We start from the raw sequence: 20,910 nt of genomic DNA, 5'->3' as shown, positions 1-20,910 counted from the left end.
AAAGAAAAAAGAAAACTCCCACAACAAAATTCATGATTAATTTGGCTTTTATTTGAGCCGTATGCACCGATGTGGGTAAATCAATCGACCCCATTCACAAATCAAAAACAAAACATTAGAAAAATTCGGAACAACTTATATCAAGCATTACTGCAAGTACAATAAAGCAAACAATAGTCAATCTTTAAAATCTATTATGAACGATAAAAAAATAGAAAAAGTCAGACTTAATAAAGGCCTTTTCAAATGGGCTTGGAATGCTAAACCAACCCTTTCTTCTCATTACTCGTGACTGAACCAGTGATACAGCTGCACTAAGAAAAAGAGTGAATTCCAGTCAATCAGAGACATGTACAGATTGTGTGCCTGACGCTGTGATCTAACTGGCTCTTAGCTGATGAGGTCATGTTCAAGACAGTGCTTTGTGACAGACATCATGCAACACAAATACACTGGCAGTTTCCCAGGCAACGAGACCCCTCACACAATCTCCCGGGTTTTCCGGATGGCACAGCACAACATCATGCTAAAGATCATGCCGAAGATCTGTGCACATAGAGAAAACATTCCTTCAATGGGACATCAATCGCACACGTTACAGTGTTTTCAAAAAGCATTATGATCAAATTACAATCATGGTACTGAGAAATATATACTTTTTTTCTATTTAAATCTGCAGTGTGTAATTTTAGTATTTGCATTACCAAAAAGAAATGCCAAAACACACTACTATTCAGAAGTTTGGGGTCAGCAAGATTTTTAAAATGATTTTTAAAAGTCTTTTCTGCTCACCAAGGCAGCTTTTACAAAAATACACTACTGTAATTGTTAAATATTATTACAATTTAAAATAAATTTTTTTACTTAAAATTTATTTCATTGATGTTAAAGTTCAATTTATCATCCTTACTTCGTCTTCAGTATCACATGATCCTTCAGAAATCATTCTAATATGCTGATTTGCTGCTCAAGTAACATTTCTGATTATTATCAATGTTGAAATCAGTTAATATTTCAGTGGAAACTGTGTTAATTTTTGCCTTTGATGAATAGTATGTTCAAAAATCTAAATCTTCTGTAACATTATAAATGTCTCTTTTGATCAATTGAATGCATCCTTGCTGAAGTATTAATTTCTTTAAAACACAATCGTACTGACCCCAAACTTTTGAACATAAGTCTATATATAAACAAAATAATGTATTTTTTATTAGACATAATATTAAATTAAGCTGGTAAAGATATACATCTTAGTTATAAATTGTAGATCTTCTAAAAGACAAAATGCTGAACAAGCCTTAAACAAATAAAACAACACACACAAACAAACACACACACAATAAAAGTTACCATGATCACTCCAATGCCGATTCCAACTCCTCCAATAATATGAAGTTTGGAGTTGAAAACTTCATCGATGGCATCAGGGCAGCTCTGAACATATAAAATAAGAAATGGATTGATCATTTACGGTTAATCAATGTTGTTATGCACTTTGAAAATTCAAAGATCTATCATCTATCCATCCATCTATTTACAGTTGATAGTTAAACTGATTCCTGTGCTCTTCTGTATCTCAGCTCAGTGTCTTTATTTGGTAGGAAGCATATTCTTATGTCAAATACACTTTGTTCATTAGTTTACTTAAACCACTTAAACCCTTCTCGATTTTGTGAACGGTTACTATGCTGTGATGACCTCTTACTTGACCTTCTACTGGCAGAGTAAACCGTTTCACTGACTCATTCAAGCTGAGCCGCACACAGGGTGCCTCAGGTCAGAAACATTTCCAGTGCATTAAATCTGAGCTAAGCTGGAGTATTACACTCCACAATCATGCCTGCTGTCTAGAAGAATCTAGTCCAGTGCGATCAACTGTAAATCAGTGCTGATAAATCACTGACTGATACATCATGGAAGTATTTCTGCTCACGAAAATTATTATACTAAGTGTAAATGGGTCTACCAAAGACATTGAAAATTCAATCCCAATTTTAAGGGGTTATGATTCGCCTTGGCAAATATCAGTGTTGTTATTGTTAAATAGAACTAAACTATTCAACTAATTTTCATTAAACGTACAGTATGTAATTTTTTCGCCGCTAGGGGTCGCTAACCTCTTTACAATAACAAAGGCGTAGTTTGATGACGCAACATTTGCTAAGAATTATGGATCTTGTCGTCAACGTCAAGCCGACCGATCTAACAATGTTTATGGATGACTGAATACATCGATGTTTTTATCATGACTGTGATATGAAGCAGGTCGGGATTGCTAAGAGACAGCTATCAGCTCCACACACGACGCGAGTCCCGCGGATATAAAAGGAATATGGACATTTCATTCTACCGAACTACACGCAAGTGCAGAATTACAACTCACAGGTCAGTTTATTAGACAAATTAAACTTGTGAGGTAACGCAGCGCTGTTTCACTTGGTCTAACATTACACTAGCACACTAAACTGCATTTAAATGTGTTGAAATTTGTGTTAGTTTGTCTGTATGAGACTAGCAGTAAGCTAGATCAACATTAGAATAACATACAGATCATATTCTAACATTTTATCATTGTTGAACTATATAACATTGATTAGTTTTATGTAAATGTGCTCACCTGTTTAATAAAGAACATGTAGGAGCGGTCAAAGTCTCGGACATGGAGCTCTCGTTTATATACTGTCTATGGGAGCTCTCGGCATCTCGAAAACACCGCGCTGATATTGATTCTCGTTTTAGTTCTCCTTTTTTATCCAAAAAAATCCTGCTTGCCATGGTCCATAATGTTTGAACGAAACAACAACAGCGTGCAAATAGACATTGCGAACTACACAGTTGTCCACGTCTGTCGCTTTAGTTACTATCAGAGGGCTCTGGTTCATAGCTCTGGTTGCTATGGCAGTACAAGCGGAAACCAGGGACAACGCGGATATGACGCCATTGACGGCAACAAAACGGAAGTAAAGAAACGGGACGTGTCTTCGAATTAAATTACAAATTTCTCCTGGTTTGAAAGTTGTTGGAAACAGTCAGGATAATGTAAGTACACAACTAAAAAAAAACTAAAAAAACATAGATATAGTGATTTTTGCTATTTTTAAAGCAAAAAAGTTACATATTGTACCTTTAATTGAAATAAAACTGAAAATATATATAAATACAAAAAATTGTAATGAAGATTTGAAATGTTGCCTTAAATAAATGAAAAAAGAAAGAAAACTGAATTTAAAAAATAAAATAAGCTGAAGTAATAAAAAGTAAAAAAAAAAAAGTAAAAAAAAAAGTAAAAAAATAATACAAAATAAATTAAACTTAAAAAACAAAAACAAAAACTAAACATTAAGCCTGGGCTCCACTGCCACCCCGGTGGATTTAGGGAAACTGTGCATGATAGGCAACCTTATTGATAAACTAATTATATAAAACTATGTTGCCAGTGCACTACAAATGAACTGGTTCTATGCCTTTATTTTGTCATTAAAACTGATAGATTCCATATCCTGTAATGCAGGCATAAACACACAGCAATGAAAGGGTTCAAATCTAAACCATCAATGGTATAAAACAGACTCACACACAGAGAGGCAGAGTGAGATTAAAGGATCAGTTAGAGACTGTTTATCAGTTAGTTGAGTAGAATATTCAACATTTTAAACAATAAAGTAAATAAATGAAAATCTAAACTAAGACAAAGTACATTTTGATGACGTCTAATATGTATCTAAATGCAATACCTAATAAAAGTAAGTCATTATGTCTGAAAACAATGTTCTCAGCAACATAGGTCAATTTCAAGCGAGTGTGAAGTTATCATTTGTCAAACTTTTGTAAGCTAATAAGTATATCAATATTAAGGTCTTTTTACATTTTTATTAACCTAATTATTAAACTAACCGTATAAAAATATGTTTTCAGAGCACTACAAATGAACTGGTTTCTATGCCTTTATTTTGTTTTCAGACACTTGAGAAAACTTTTTTATTTTTGACTGTATTGCAGTACTTTGTTATATGATGAACTGCATAAATACTAAAATGTTGTAATTTATGGAGTTTTGTTTCTATATACATTTATATAGATTTGCATTTATTTATCCTTTTATTTCTGTATTTCCCATATCAATGCTTTTTTTCATTTAGTTCTGTATTTTATGCTATTTTATTTTTTATTTCAGTCTTTTGACTGACAGGCTGCGTGAATTTTGTTCAATTAATTAGCACAAAACTTAAGTAATCACTGGAATCTATATATTAGGTATAATAACTACCAAAAGGCAAAATGTGTATCAATAAACACTGTTACCTTTGTAATGAGACCCTCAAGCACATCCTTTCTGGGGCAGGTCTCTTTAAAATCTTCCGGGATCTGTCCTGACTGTCCACAGCAGTTCAGCTGAGAGATGAGGAACAGATGTCATCGCAAATTATTACAGCTTCAAAATCCACAAGCTAAAAATAATTGGTGTTTGACGGCCCATCTGATGCATTTAGTACATAAAAACAGCAAGCGCTTTCTGAGGATGTTTACTAGCAGTAACTACCGACTAGCAGTTGGTGTTCGCAAGGCTCATGGTGTTAAAAGATATTCAAGAGTTTCAGATGCACAGTAGCAGTTATGCTAAATATCTTTGAGAAATAAGGAGAAAGGGACGAGATCTTACTCCATGCTGGATGAGAGTGAGTGTGTCTTTCAGAGTGTCCTGTTTGGTTTCTTGATAATTTTTGTATGTTTCCCGGTAGAAATGGGTTATATCTTCAGTAACCTATGGGCACAAAGATATTAACATAAATTAGGAGCACCGTCTGTGTGTTTGGGTATGCGTGCACAGAGAATTTGAAACTCCCACCTTGGTCTGGTTGGAAAAGCCCCAAATTCCAGCAGCCACCTCGACCGCAAATATGACCAAGAGAAAGAAGAAGAACTACGGGGAAAAAAAAACATTCAAACATCAAAGTCGATCACCTCATGATAATACTAAGTGATATTCAAGAAGAAAAGGTGCATGATGTGGGAATTACCAATCCCAGCATGCAAGGGGATTCCTGGATGGCACCGCAACATCCAAAAAAACCCACAACCATCATCAGCGCACCGGCCGCAATGAGGATGTATACACCTATAACACACACACTTCACTTTTACCAGTTGCAACACAACATGTGTAAAAAGACTTATAAACAACTACTGACCTGTGTAGAAGACATAAGGCGAGTTTTCTCCTTCAAACAAGCTTTTAGTCTTGGCATCAAACCTCAGCCAAAGTCCAATAGCCAAGACGCCTGTACCTGCAAGCTGCAATGAAACAAATGACATGTATGCAATAATTAATAATAAATAAATAATTCTCACACGAACAGCTCAATCAAAAGGATTCCTTTAACATTAGAAAGAAACAGCTAAAACAGGAGGTATGGTGCTGAATCTGATATTTATAGGTGGCTTGCACAAAAACAAAACAAAAAAACAATTCGAATAAATTACTAATCATAAAATAAATAAAAATAGTATTATATAATTATAAAAAAAAAAGAGAATAAAAACAAACCTCAAAACAAAATTACATTTAGTAGCTTCAACCAGCTTGCAAATATATACATTTCTGTCAGAATACATGGCTATTTTTATACCAGCAGGGGTGAATTAACCAGCCAAACCTTACCCACTTTGCTTGCTTCTTCATAGAGGACAAAATAAATCAGCAGGAAATTGGAGGTGCATGAATTATGTAATAATGTGTACCACAAGCTTAGAAAAACTCAATAGCACAGACTATCCATCTTTTTATCTGATCTGAGAGTGTACAGATCACACCTGCAAGCAAAATTCCATGGCAGAATCCAAAGAAAACTGGCAGAAGTTCTGCCAATCTGTTAGACATGCGATGCTATATGAGTCAAAATCTGCTAATGGAACAAGTGATTTTTTTTCTATTATTTAGGCTACAACAGGATCTGGATTTTCACTTTAAAAAATAGATTTTTGTTATAAGAGTAGAGACAATAATAACCCTCTTTTCCCGGTATAAAATTAAAGGGTTAGTTCATGCAAACATGAAAATTATCCTGTAATTTACTCTCCCTCAAGGCATCCTAGGTGTATATGACTTTTACATATAACACAATCAGAGTTATATTAAAAATTACCCTGAAAAATGTCCAGAAATCAATTTCAATAGTACACCGAGTTTAATGTATCAGCATAGAACTCATGTTGAATGTGATAGTTTCATTTGTACATCTACTATAATCAAAGTTATTTTCATAAACGAAAACTGAAACCTGACTAAAAGTATTGGTAAAAAAATATTTTCGTAAACTGAAATAAAATAGAATTTAACAAAAATTAAAAACTAAAACGAAACGAAACTAGCAACAGTTACTGAAAAAACTAACTGAAATAAAATAATAATTAGCAAAAATTAATAAGCTCTCTGTACCAGACAATCACGTTTTTCCATTCCATTCCACTGCACTAATTTATTTTTCAATGTTTGACCGTTGCACTATTTTGCAGCGTCTCGTGCATATCAAGATGCTGATTAGACAGTAAGATTATTGCACAGGTGTGCCTTAGGCTGGCCACAATAAAAGGCCACTCTAAAATATGCAGTTTTATCACACAGCACAATGCCACAGAAGTCGCAAGTTTTGAGGAAGCATGCAATTGGCATGCTGACTGCAGGAATGTCCACCAGAGCTGCTACCCGTAAATTAACACGGGTTTCAGAGAATTTGGCAGTACATATAACCGACCTCACAACCGCAGACCACATGTAACCACACCAGCCCAGGACCTTCACATCCGGCATCTTCACCTCCAAGATCATCTGAAACCAGCCCCCCGGACAGCTGCTGCAACAATCGGTTTGCATAACCAAAGAATTTCTGCACAAACTTTCAGAAACCGTCTCAGGGAAGCTCATCTGCATGCTCGTCGTCCTCATCGGGGTCTCGACCTGACTGATTTTCATTAAAAAAAAAAATCTGCTGCCTGTTGTGAATATCACACATACTAATGCCATGTTCCTCACTATATCACGTGACATATTTTTCTTTTTAGTCATGTCCTGCTCACTAAGATGTAATGGTTTCATGTTTCAGAGAGTTCATGTCCTACTTTTTTGATTTATTCTCTCTGGCCCAAATCTTTTGTTCGAAAAACTAAAAGGTGCGCAAATCTGTTCCAAATCTCCAGGCCAACGCTTAGCTAAACAAACACCCTTAAAACAACCTCACTTCAACCTCTTACCCCATTCCACACACAAACTGAACATAAAAACACAACACTAACATGCTACTTTTACACAATCACACACAAAAACACAAGTACGAAAGGTCACTTACCCAGAACACCGAGTTAAAGATAAACATGGTGTATTTTATGCATTTTGGACATCCATCAACCCCCATTTTGCTGCTTTCAAAGTCACGTTCGTGTACAGAGCAACAAACTGTTTACAGTGTCTATGCGTTCACCTGCTTCTAATCTACAAACTTTGTACACAGATGTGTTGTTATTCTATTCCACACTTCCTCCCTTTGTTTGATAAAGTGTTCTGCAAAATGTCTGTGCGTTGCGCAATATTCTGTGGATCAGTGGGAGGAGCTTACAGGTAGTATGTGAATGTGTGTTGTGCTCTCAGTACTTAAAGGTGACTTTGCCACTGCATTCAGTTCTAAGTTCTCTAACACTTTAGTTGGGCTGTATTTCACCCCCAAAACAAAATACATTTATATTTTGCATTAAAAAAGAAGCCTATTTTTTACCTGTGAAATTTTAATGATAATTATTTATATTTACCTCTAATTGCCATTATTATTTTTTAAATTAAAGTTACCATAAATTAAATTCAGTACAACAGATACTACCATGTTGTATAAATATGTTACAGTTTAAAAATATATTGTTATTTTTTCACATTATGATAATGAGAATTTGGGGGGTGAATGTACTTAATTTTCACAATGCAAAAAAGAAAACAGTCCTAAATGGTTTTAAAATGGGCTTCATTTTATTTTTTCAAACCTTTTTTAATAGATTTTGGAATGAAATAATCTCATTACCATCATGTAAAATATAATACTATTTGTGGGGTAAGTTGTCACATAAATTATATAATATTAATAAGTTATATACTGGTTATATAATGTGTGTTAAATATATATATATATATATATATATATATATAATATAATATAATATAATATAATATATATATATATATATATATTACATAATGCACTTTACGGTAATGAGAATGAGACCTTTTATAGTAATGAGAATTGGAGGGCGGGTGTTTAATTATAATCTAATTTGTAAATCGCTTTGGATAAATGCTTCTGCTAAATGATTAAATGCAAATGTAAAATAATCTTGTTGGTTTAAAAATAGGCTTCATTGGGGACCGTGGTGTAGTTTGTTTATAGCCTACCTTTAGCTTTTAACCTCATGCGACTGCATTGAGGCTTCAAAATGTATAAAAATCTGTGATAATTATCTTGATGGACAAAACGTGCAAAGTATCATTAACTTTTGTTGGCCACAGAGCTTGTTTTTAGCGATAATCCAAAAGCCTATGGGAAAATCCTATTGGGTTTTTGTCGAGGGAGCCAGTGTGATGCTAACTGCCAGTTGGCCTACAAAGTGACGTGTGCACCACTCTATTAATGTGAATCAAACAAAAGAGTAAATAACTTAAGAATAAAATTGTTTAATTCGTACAGTTTTTACATTTGATTATTACATTTCTGTACTAATTCTGACTACATGTTAAATTAAACTATTGTACTTGAAAAACTTGTTTTATTCATATTTTTGTTATATTGTATTTGTCCTATTGTTTGTATTTGCTTCTATAACAGAAATGAGATAAAATAACCATATTGTGAAATATATCGTTATGGTGAAATAACAGGTCTCATATTGTGAAATAAGAATTTGATCATATCATCCACCCTAAGCTCTAAGAGGTGTGAAGTAATGCAGATATTAAGTAACATTTACAGAGAGCAAATTAATGAGACCAAATCCAACACACACACAGAAAACATTTTTTTTTTAAAGTCATAACATGCACATTTTTCCATCATTAAATCCCACAACAAATGCAGTTTACAGTGAGTTTGTCCATGAGATTATCATACTCTATAAATAGACCCGCAGATTAAAGACAATCTAGGGCGCGTGCTCACATAAACCCTCTAGGCTAGACACACACAAACATACCATACGGCTCTGGGTTTGCTGAAGAATTAGTGGTACATTTAATGAATGGTTCACTTCAATGAACTGATTAAAAAAGTCACAACTTTCTTTTTACTACATTAAGGTGATATTTTTTCCCAGCTTAAAGGCAGGGTAGGTGATTTGTTCCAGAAGCATTTTTTGTTATGCTGGTTGAAATTCTCTTCCCATCCTGATAGCAATCACTAAGTTAAGTGGTCTAAATGTATTTAAATGTATACACATACTGTCCGTGTTAGGGGTAGGACCATAAAATGTTCGTCCAATCATGACAGACAGGTAGGACCCTACCTGCCTGTCAACGTATGTATTTCCATGCCTCCGCGCACTCATCACAGCAGAGTTAGACAGACGTCAGTCACTGAGCACCGCAAACGAAACAGCAGCCACCTTTTACAGTTCCTCCTGAATTAAAACAACGAGCTTATGCTGCGTTCACACCATAACTACTGTAATTTATGCATCTGAATGGCAACACTATCAACGCCGAAACGAATCTACAGCAGTCAGGTGGCAGAGGTCAGTGCTCTTTAAAGGTGAACTAAGTAACTTTTTTACCTTAACTGAACAGCTTCGGAGTCATTGCAATGGTTACATTACTTATTTCGGGTTGAATGGTGGTCGTTTCGCACCTCCCTGGTGCCCGTGAGCGGAAAATACGCACTTGCAACTTTGAGCCAGCGGGCCGCCGGCCGCCGCATCAGGAAGTCTCGCGTGATATCAGGTCTCGCGATGTAAACAATTGCTTTACGGCCAAAAGAAATCTGCTAAAATGCCGTCATTATTGCGCTCCCTCACGCTGTTCGAACCCGAATGAAGAAGACGTTTTAAAGAATATCCCATCTGCTTTGATGTCGTTGATCTACTAGCCTCTGGTGTCCGAGAATCGCCTACGAGTTTTTACAACAGTGTTGTCAAATATCTATTCCGAAGCTGTGGGGGGAGCTCTAGGAAGCAGTCTTAGAATGTTTCAGCTAATCATTAAGTGTGTCCCCGGCATAAGTTGTTTATGTTCATTATTATTGTAATGTTATGTGCTTTGAGACATGAGGTAGTTAAATGCCATCCCTCCTCTTTTAACGCTTTACAAATATGCGTGGCTTTGGAGACACTCTGAAGGGAGGGTGGGATCTCATGCTTTCAAAGCTAACTTGCTATTGCTAGCTGCCCCGGAAATTGCCTAACAGTTAGCCCATCTTTATTGTGAATAGGCAAAAAACAAAGCAATTTGTCAGCTCCCCCTTAATATGTAAACACTATAAGGATTAAAACATTGATCTGTTTGCATGACTCCAGAGTGTGAGTAAAAAGCCTCACTTTGCGTCCATTTTCATACCGATGCAACTCAATTTTATTTGAGATGAGAGTACAAAAATGCTCCATTCTTTTTGATTATGTAGTTTTCTGAAGAAAAACAAATCTGGCATGAAACAGCACATCTGATTGAACATCAAATACCACCGATCAAAAAACAACTGGATTTAGGCCCAATACATACTCAATGAGAGTACAAAAACGCAGCAAAGCAAGCTCAATTATATATATATATATATATATATATATATATATATATATACATACATACACACATACATACATACATACATACATACATATATATATATATGTGTGTGTGTGTGTGTATAAGATCAATTTTCATATGGAAAAAATGAATGAGATTTTTAATTACGCACAAATAAACGGTAGAAATAAAATTAGTAGTCTATGCAAATTCGAACAGGTCAGCGAATCGGTTCGAATAATCCATTAAAAAGATTCTGTTCAAATGAACGATATGTTCACGAATCGGACATCACCAACCAGAAAGAATGCGCCTGTACAGTCGTGAGAGAGAACAGCTGACACACGAACAGAGAGGAGTCAAAGGAAACACTCAAAATTCAGTGCTTGTCCCGCCACACACACACACACACACACACACAGCGACTCTCTCACAAACATACACGGTGTTTTAATTACACGACCAGGGTCCTGAAATCAGAGCTGAAAATCTTTAAATTAGGTCAGCCAAATGGATGCAGTCGTGTTGCATGGCTTCACACAGACGTTTCTGCGTCATTAATTACAGTCTAAACTAACTAAAAACCTAAAAGTGACGCCGTGCACATCCATTTATCAACGAATCTTTAAGGAAAACCGCGAGTTATAATAAAACAACGTCCCGCGCGCAAGCCAACCTCTGCACACATCAATAATTAAACACACACACGCTCGCTCACTCACCCAGAATATGAAATTGAAGACGAACATCAGATACTTGACGCACATTTCTCCTCCGGTCAACGCCGCCATCACAGCAGTCTGTCCTCACACAATACTGAATGAAAGAGTAAAGATCACTGGGACCAGTGGCTCGCAGGTGGCTCGCGCGTGCGGTAGTGTGACTATAAATGCGTGTAGAGACTGAGTGAGTGGAGCGCGCGCACGAAAAACTCAGGACAGACACAAACTCACTGCCTCATTCCTCCTGCCAAAGATCAACTTTGCGATCGTTTTCTGTGTGGCAAAATCGACCGTGCCAAAGGTCAAACACTTTTTGCATCGATCCAGTTGCTATTTTTGGAGGGCTATTGAAGATCGTCCATACGCTTTATTTAGTTGTGCTCGCTGTTGTTTTTTATCTCCTCGAGGAATCTCTTTTATTGTTATCGCAACATCCCCACGGTCTTTATTCGTTGTGAATTACGTCATGATGGAATGACGTCACCCAGTCAGTCAGTGCAGAGCCCAGAGGTTTCTTCCACTGTTCAGTGATTTGTTCTCTATGGAATTTTAGACTATTGCATAAGATTTATCATGTGAACTTTCATGTCTCAAGATATGCTGGTGTTCATAGGACCTGCCCCCTTTGTGTAAGTGAAATGTTATAAAATATTAATTTCATATATTTTTTTAATTCTACACGAACAAAATTCTCTTTCAGTAGCTATTAAATTATTCTAAAATGTCTGTTAAACTTTGAAATGACCCAAATATGGATATCAAAAAAATCTTAAAAAAAAATAGCATTACAGCACCATTTCAGAAAGATCACTATGGGTTTCTATCAATTTTTTCATTCCTAGCCTACTCTTCTCCACGTTTTAACTGAAACCGACTAATTTCTCATCATAGTAAAAATAAGAAAAGTGACAAGTTATATAAATGTTACATTTTTATGATATGGTATGGTGAACGTTTAAACTTCTCATTGGGCCACAGACTGGGTTGTGACAATATATCGCAATACAAAAATGCAACAATGTGTATTATGGATAGTTCACCCCCCCAAAAAATTCAAGTTTTCAGAGAAAACAATAATTTAGTGTCAGTGCTAAACTACTATATATAATGTTAAATATAATGTATAATAATGCAATGGGGGAATATTTGTGGGTCCTGATAATGCCAAATGTCTGATGTTACCAGTAAAAAGTGGCCTACATTATTTTAAATATATCTAGTCAGTGACATAGTGCAAGCATATTCTTCTAAAATAATTCTGTATTTTCAGCTTCAGAATCATGAATATTTTTAGTCACCATGCATTGTCCTGTGCATTGGGTTAACATTATTACATATTACTTTGGGTTAATGTAATATGTAATAATGTAATATCAAATTTAGCATTTTAATCAACAGTAAATTTTTTGTTAACCTTTTATCATGTGTCTTGGAGTATCACATTAATATCGTATCGTGAGTTCAGTATCGTGATATGTATCAAATCGTGACGAGGGTATCGTTACACCCCTAATATGTATATGTATATATATACAGTGGGGAAAACAAGTATTTGATACACTGCCGATTTTGCAGGTTTTCCCACTTAGAAAAGCATGTAGAAGTCTGTAATTTTTATCATAGGTACTCTTCAACTGTGAGTGACGGAATCTAAAACAAAAATCCAGAATATCACATTGTATGATTTTTAAGTAATTAATTTGCATTTTATTGCATGACATAAGTATTTGGTACAGAAACCTTTGTTTGCAATTACAGAGATCATACGTTTCCTGTAGTTCTTGACCAGGTTTGCACACACTGCAGCAGGGATTTTGGCCCACTCCTCCACACAGACCTTCTCCAGATCCTTCAGGTTTCGGGGCTGTCGCTGGGCAATACGGACTTTCAGCTCCCTCCAAAGATTTTCTATTGGGTTCAGGTCTGGAGACTGGCTAGGCCACTCCAGGACCTTGAGATGCTTCTTATGGAGCCACTCCTTAGTTTCCCTGGCTGTGTGTTTCGGGTCGTTGTCATGCTGGAAGACCCATCCACGACCCATCTTCAATGCTTTACTGAGGGAAGGAGGTTGTTGGCCAAGATCTTGCGATACATGGCGCCATTCATCCTCCCCTCAATACGAAGCAGTCGTCCTGTCCCCTTTGCAGAAAAGCATCCCCAAAGAATGATGTTTCCACCTCCATGCTTCACGGTTGGGATGGTGTTCTTGGGGTTGTACTCATCCTTCTTCTTCCTCCAAACACGGCGAGTGGAGTTTCGACCAAAAAGCTCTATTTTTGTCTCATCAGAACACATGACCTTCTCCCATTCCTCCTCTGGATCATCCAGATGGTCATTGGCAAACTTCAAACGGGCCTGGACATGCGCTGGCTTGAGCAGGGGGACCTTGCTTGCACTGCAGGATTTTAATCTATGACGGCGTAGTGTGTTACTAATGGTTTTCTTTGAGACTGTGGTCCCAGCTCTCTTCAGGCCATTGACCAGACCCGTTCCAGGGGTATGGGCTGATCCCTCACCTTCCTCATGATCATTGATGCCCCACGAGGTGAGATCTTGCATGGTGCCACAGACCGAGGGAGATTGACCGTCATCTTGAACTTATTCCATTTTCTAATAATTGCACCAACAGTTGTTGCCTTCTCACCAAGCTGCTTGCCTATTGTCCTGTAGCCCATCCCAGCCTTGTGCAGGTCTACAATTTTATCCCTGATGTCCTTACACAGCTCTCTGGTCTTGGCCATTGTGGAGAGGTTGGAGTCTGTTTGATTGAGTGTGTGGACAGGTGTCTTTTATACAGGTAACGAGTTCAAACAGGTGCAGTTAATACAGGTAATGAGTGGAGAACAGGAGGGCTTCTTAAAGAAAAACTAACAGGTCTGTGAGAGCCGGAATTCTTACTGGTTGGTAGGTGATCAAATACTTATGTCATGCAATAAAATGCAAATTAATTATTTAAAAATTATACAATGTGATTTTCTGGATTTTTGTTTTAGATTCCGTCACTCACAGTTGAAGAGTACCTATGATAAAAATTACAGACCTCTACATGCTTTGTAAGTAGGAAAACCTGCAAAATCGGCAGTGTATCAAATACTTGTTCTCCCCACTGTATATATATATATATATATATATATATATATATATATATATATATATATAATTTGTGTGTGTATAAGATAAATTTTCATATGGAGAAATTGAATGGGATTTTTAATTCCAGAAAATCTGCATATTACGCATATATATATATATATATATAAAGAAAAAACAATCCAAGGCAGTCGATCAATTCGTTTTAGAAAAATATAAAAAGGCTTTATTTTGTCATGGCTTAAGTTTTAAAAACAGGTGACAAGCAACGGCACACCTGCGCGTTGCGGCCAATAAGCCTTCATCAGGGTGTGGATATTTATATATATACTGTATATATATATATATACCAGATCTCTCTCTATATATTAAATATATTATATTAAAAAATCCATGAAAATATGGTACAATGTATAATTTGGCTTAATTTTCAGTATTTCTTTTTTACCTGTTTTATTGTTTTACCTGTATTTTGAATTTTGAACTTCATTGCTTTGTGTTTTAGGGTTAACGCAAGTGTCTATAAAATTACTGTATAATATATCCAGTAAGCTGCCTGTACTTTTTCTGTTATTTTATATATATATATATATATATATATATATATATATATATATATATATATATATATATATACACACTCACCTAAAGGATTATTAGGAACACCTGTTCATTTTCTCATTAATGCAATTATCTAATCAACCAATCACATGGCAGTTGCTTCAATGCTTTTAGGGGTGTGGTCCTGGTCAAGACAATCTCCTGAACTCCAAACTGAATGTCAGAATGGGAAAGAAAGGTGATTTAAGCAATTTTGAGCGTGGCATGGTTGTTGGTGCCAGACGGGCCGGTCTGAGTATTTCACAATCTGCTCAGTTACTGGGATTTTCACGCACAACCATTTCTAGGGTTTACAAAGAATGGTGTGAAAAGGGAAAAACATCCAGTATGCGGCAGTCCTGTGGGCGAAAATGCCTTGTTGATGCTAGAGGTCAGAGGAGAATGGGCCGACTGATTCAAGCTGATAGAAGAGCAACTTTGACTGAAATAACCACTCGTTACAACCGAGGTATGCAACAAAGCATTTGTGAAGCCACAACACGCACAACCTTGAGGCGGATGGGCTACAACAGCAGAAGACCCCACCGGGTACCACTCATCTCCACTACAAATAGGAAAAAGAGGCTACAATTTGCACGAGCTCACCAAAATTGGACAGTTGAAGACTGGAAAAATGTTGCTTGGTCTGATGAGTCTCGATTTCTGTTGAGACATTCAGATGGTAGAGTCAGAATTTCAACTGCAAGATGCTATCCTATCAATATGGGCCAACATTTCTGAAGAATGCTTTCAGCACCTTGTTGAATCAATGCCACGTAGAATTAAGGCAGTTCTGAAGGCGAAAGGGGGTCAAACACAGTATTAGTATGGTGTTCCTAATAATCCTTTAGGTGAGTGTATATATATATACAAATATAAGGGCCTATACATTTTTATTGACATCTAAAACTGAGCATCCATCTTTACAGTATTCTGCCAAGAATTCAACCTGTCACTTGGGATAAACTATCAAAATCACACAGATACCAATAAGGACAAGTTTCATGACATGCTAAATGAAATAAAAATAAATGCAAATAAAAACTGTTGCAATGGTAAAAGAACATACAACTTGGACTAGGTTCACAGGTAAATCAAACTTCTGTTTGTTGTTTTGTTAATGCATTTATAAAGTTCTCCATTTTCCAGTTCAGTCTATTTTATTTCAATATATTAGCATCTATGTTGGGCTTATGATGTTTGTTTACCTTTATTTGAATGACTTTTTCAGCACTGTGTTGTGTTGCCACTTAATGTCAAATGTACTGTGCAATGTGGGTCCTGAAGCAAGGACATGTTGTCCTTGTTTTTTGGCAGCGAGTTAGGGGTCAATAAAGAAAGGTAGCCGAAAAAGAACAAAAAGTAGCCTACATTAACGATGAATGCACGGAGTTCATGTGAACATTCTCAGAATATGCTGTTGGTCGTGAGGTTTTTCCGACAGTTAATCCATCAGTGCCAGATACGAGTTACATCGCAAAGGCTGTGAACTCGCTGCATATGCTTTGGATTGTGTGCGTGTGTGTGCTGTTTGGCTTGGCACTAATGTCCTCTGTTGGTTTGTCTTATCTGTCTTCACTGCCAGACTAATCCTTCAGTTCCTCAAATGCCCAGACTTCCTTCTATTGTCCACTCTTAATGAGTTTGAAAACGGAAATCACACCATCCCTCCCTCTTTCGTTCTTATAAAAAGCGGTTGTTTCCATCTGGACTGGGTTCCAGTCATGTCTTCAGAATTGTGAGACGCTGGATAGTTTAGACCTAGCACAGCAAAGCGCATCAGAGAACCTGTTGCTGGGAGCCTACAACTGGGCAGAGGTCAAAGGTAACAGGTGCCTCTGAATATTTGTCATGACTATTTGTTAAGACCACTGATTATTTCAAATTTTTGTATTAGCGAGTCTGAAGATGTGTGCATTGTGTTTAAAGGTAATGTTTTGCTATTTAAGCATGCATGAAAAATACCATGCATGTTTGTGAATATATTATGCTATTTTTTTTCCCATCCTAAGTTGGGGCGTTCTATCCATCTATGTGGAAATACGTGACCTGTCTAAAACTCTCTGACAGATTTGTAGGGTCTCAGAGGTTTCTCCTTTGTTTCTCACTTCCAGCTGAACTTTTGCTTTGCCTCATGCTATTATTTTTCACTAAATTTAACCCTCACATGCTCACTATTGTTGATGCCCCGTTTTAAAAAAGGGTATGGTGCCTGGACATTGCAATGCGTTATCTACTGTGTGCTTTCTACGGTGGTTCAGGTGGTAAATCATTCATGATTTCTTCTTTTTCTTTAATCAGATGGAACCGTGCAGTTTGAAAGGATGGAGCAGAATCCTTTTGGTTTTCGTCTTGAATTTTTCAGGTTAGAGTTGAGCATGTTTGTGTGCGATTGTGCCTTTTAATTAATAAATGAATAATTGTATTGGATTAACAAGGATGCATTAAATAGATCAAAAGTGACAGTAAAGACTTTTTTAGTTATTGTTCTTTTAAACTTTCTATTCATCAATAAATCTAATAAAAACTTTTACTATGATTTACTCAATGTTTTTTGGTAAAACATTTTTTCATTTAAAAATATTGATTAAATTTTAACGCAATGAAATCAATTACATATACCTTATGAACTGAGTAAATGTAAGTACAAAAAATGAAGTAGATCTGAATCACAGCTAGACCAATGTGTATATAAACTGATTAGCCTACAACGACCATCATTTGAGGTGTCACACAATTCTGAAATTATCGTACATTATGGGATTTTTTCCCCATTATTGATCGTACATCGTACAGAGGTCAAAATGATCGTACAAATACGATATCAGCATATTAGAATGATTTCTGAAGGATCATGTGATAACTGGATAAATGATGCTGAAAATTCAGCTTTGCATGACAGGAATAAATTACAATTTAAAATATATTAATAAATCTTTTAAATTGTAATAATATTTCACAGTAGTTCTGTTTTTACTGTATATTTAATCAAATAAATGTAGCCTTGGTTCCTTCAAAAACATTTAAAAATCTTACCGACTCCATACTTTTGAATGGTAGGCTAGTGATGCCACTTTGATTAAAAGCTAGCATGCAAGTGTTAACTCTCTTACTCTCTTTGTTCTGTAGGTTTTGTGTCTGTCGAGGGATCTGGTCGCTGTAGTCTCTTTAGCCGGCAGCATATACACACTTTTGACGGTGTGATTTATGAGTTCCCTGGAGACTGCAGCTACATGCTGGCGGCAGACTGCCAACACAGAAGCTTCTCCATACTGGGTAAAAATCCTGTCACACACACGCACACGCACGCACGCGCACACACAAACAGTTTTTCGTGAATTAAACAAGCTATGGCTTGTTTGTAAGGATGTGTGTTTACTTCTAGGTGATTTCTCTCACGGAAAGAGGAAAGGAGTGACTTTGTTTCTGGGAGAATTCTTTGAGCTTCATCTCTCTGTTCATGGAACGCTTTCACAAGGAGCAGAGAGGTACAAACTGTAAATTTCCTACTCTTAAAAATAAAGGCGCTGGCATTTATGGCTCCGTGAAGAACCTTCAACATCCATGGAAACTTTCCATTCCATAAAAGGTTCTTTATACTGGTTTCTTTAGATTAAAATTTAGACAAATGTTAAATAATAAAATTAGACAAAAATTATTCTTTTTTTTTTTTTTTTTTTACTGTTCATTCAAAGGTTCTTTGGGGAACCAAAAATGGTTCTTCTATATATGGCATGCAAACCTTTTTTTTTTTGTAGTCAAAATCTAAAAGAAAGTGCTTATGGCTTGCTAATGGAATTTCAATGGAACCAATCCTAAAGAGATCAAAAAGAATCCCATAAGAGTCTTCTGGAGGTGAATTAGATTTTTTTTTTAAATATACAAAAATGGAGATTCTACACTCAAAAAAAATTGGTGTAGGATTTGCTTACAAACAATTTGGACCACAAAACCAGTCACATAGGTCTTTTTTAGATGTATACATCACCTGAAAGCTGAATAAATAAGCTTTCCATTGATGTATGTTTTTTTTTAGGATATGACAATATTTGGCCGAGATACAACTATTTGAAAATCGAAACATTGAGAAAATCAGCTTTAAAATTGTCCATTTATGTTTGCGATTGTGCTGCATTCACTCACAAACATAAATGTTTTATATATTTACGGTAGGAAATTTACTAAATATCTTGATGGAACATGATCTTTACTTATGAGTTTTGGCATAAAAGAAAAATCGATAATTTTGACCCATACAATGTATTGGTGGCAAATATAACCGTGCTACCTGTGACTGGTTTTGTGATCCAGGGTCACAAATAATATATATATATATATATATATATATATATATATTTTTTTTTAGTGTGTTATCCTTATTTTACTTTTTGAAGAATTCAAAATAATGTAGAATATTCCATTAGCATTCTTTTAGTATTTTTATATGCATTGTATATCACTATACCATGTTGTTATGACCATCTTAGACCATCATGAATTTCCTGGTTAGGGCCCACTCATCATCATATGAAACACAACTAATGACCGGCTACAGTATGCTACTCATGTAATCAGGGTATCATATAAAAATGGCTACGTTTTTTTTTTTTTTGGTTCCCTCTAGGCTCCCATTGCCGTATGCATCAAGCTCTGTGTTCGCAGGGTTCGAGCTGGGGTACGTTCGACTATGGAGTGAAGAGTTCGGGTTCTCCATCCGTATAGACCCTTCCCATAACATTCAACTAACGCTCGACAAGCATCACAGCAACCGTACATGCGGCCTGTGTGGAAACTACAATTATTTGGTGGAGGATGAGTACACCGCACAAGAAGGTGCGACACAAACGCAGGCATGAACACAACAACATACCTCTCAAACAATCTTTCAGTAAGACCCATGTTTTAAAAACAGTGGACAGGATGCTGATTAATACGAGCTGGGGAAATAGGTGGCGTCAATGTTCATCCAGAAGACAAAACATTAGAAAGTTTTAACAACTCTTTGTTTCAGAGCCTTGTTTGGGCCTTTAGGGGCATGTTAGTATCCTGTCATCGTTCCATGTTACAGCTTTTGTAGTTTTTGGTGCACTTATCACTATCAGATGTTTAAATTTAGAACATGAGTTCACATGAGTTCATGGGAGAGCATGGGAAACTGTGTTTGTGTCCTCAGAACTGAAAGATAACATGTTTGTTAAGAAGAACATGTTCTGGTCATATTTCACCTCAAATAAAAAGTATATTTTTATTGAAGGTTAGTTGGCATTTTGACATTATGCTCATTATCAGCGCTTGAAGTGGAAAAAAAGAAACCACCTTTGGCCCGCTATACCGTTGGCTCTGCTCATTTACACTGACGCTTTGACTCTTCAAAAGTGAAGATTAAAATATAGAAGCTCTGTGTACCATTGCGTACCTGCCAATTTTTGAGCACTGCTCATGACAATTAAGCACATTCCTCTCCCATTTCTTAAGACTATGATGTAAAAAAAAAAAAAAAGAAGCCCATTACTTTTATGTATCCAGAAGATTTATAGTCTATTTGAGCTTCCCGTCAGGACCCTTTTTTTTTTTTTTAAATCAGCATAAATTAATTTGAATACATAAATCAATAAATACTCTATGATTTAAATAATTAAAAATGAAAATGTGAAAAATAAATATAATAATAATGTAATAAATAAATTCAGAAATCATGCTGATTTGCTGCTCAAGAAACATTTCTTATCAATG

The 20,910-nt window shown here is 36.0% G+C and overlaps 2 protein-coding genes across 3 annotated transcripts in view; one reads left to right on the top strand and one right to left on the bottom strand.

Moving 5' to 3' along the window:
• Window positions 1-29: 29 nt before the first annotated feature.
• On the bottom strand, window positions 30-11,984 carry cd9a (CD9 molecule a). 2 transcript variants are annotated; one of them, XM_084409555.1, is made up of 8 exons: window positions 11,488-11,984; window positions 5,190-5,292; window positions 5,019-5,116; window positions 4,847-4,921; window positions 4,661-4,762; window positions 4,303-4,392; window positions 1,351-1,434; window positions 30-546 (listed from the first exon to the last, which is right to left on the bottom strand). In XM_084409555.1, the coding sequence occupies exons 1-8, from the start codon at window positions 11,554-11,556 to the stop codon at window positions 481-483; spliced, it is 687 nt and encodes a 228-aa protein (XP_084265681.1). In that variant the 5' UTR covers window positions 11,557-11,984; the 3' UTR covers window positions 30-480. The 2 variants fall into 2 exon arrangements, with proteins under 2 accessions (XP_084265681.1, XP_084265682.1); XM_084409556.1 differs by lacking the exon at window positions 11,488-11,984 and adding an exon at window positions 7,344-7,597.
• A 4,906-nt stretch (window positions 11,985-16,890) lies between these two features.
• The window catches only part of vwf (von Willebrand factor), a 38,658-nt gene continuing 34,638 nt past the window's right edge, over window positions 16,891-20,910 (top strand). The window contains exons 1-5 of the mRNA XM_084409554.1: window positions 16,891-17,002; window positions 17,479-17,542; window positions 18,307-18,453; window positions 18,563-18,665; window positions 19,802-20,010. Of these exons, the coding sequence (XP_084265680.1) occupies window positions 17,479-17,542; window positions 18,307-18,453; window positions 18,563-18,665; window positions 19,802-20,010 (523 nt within the window). The 5' untranslated portion in view covers window positions 16,891-17,002. The remainder of the gene's footprint in view (window positions 17,003-17,478; window positions 17,543-18,306; window positions 18,454-18,562; window positions 18,666-19,801; window positions 20,011-20,910) is intronic.

Source organism: Rutilus rutilus, assembly GCF_951802725.1.
Source record: "Rutilus rutilus genome assembly, chromosome: 5".
Lineage (NCBI taxonomy): Eukaryota > Metazoa > Chordata > Actinopteri > Cypriniformes > Leuciscidae > Rutilus > Rutilus rutilus.
The sequence above is the reverse complement of the archived record's forward strand: the minus strand, read 5'-3'. Positions and strand labels throughout refer to the sequence as shown.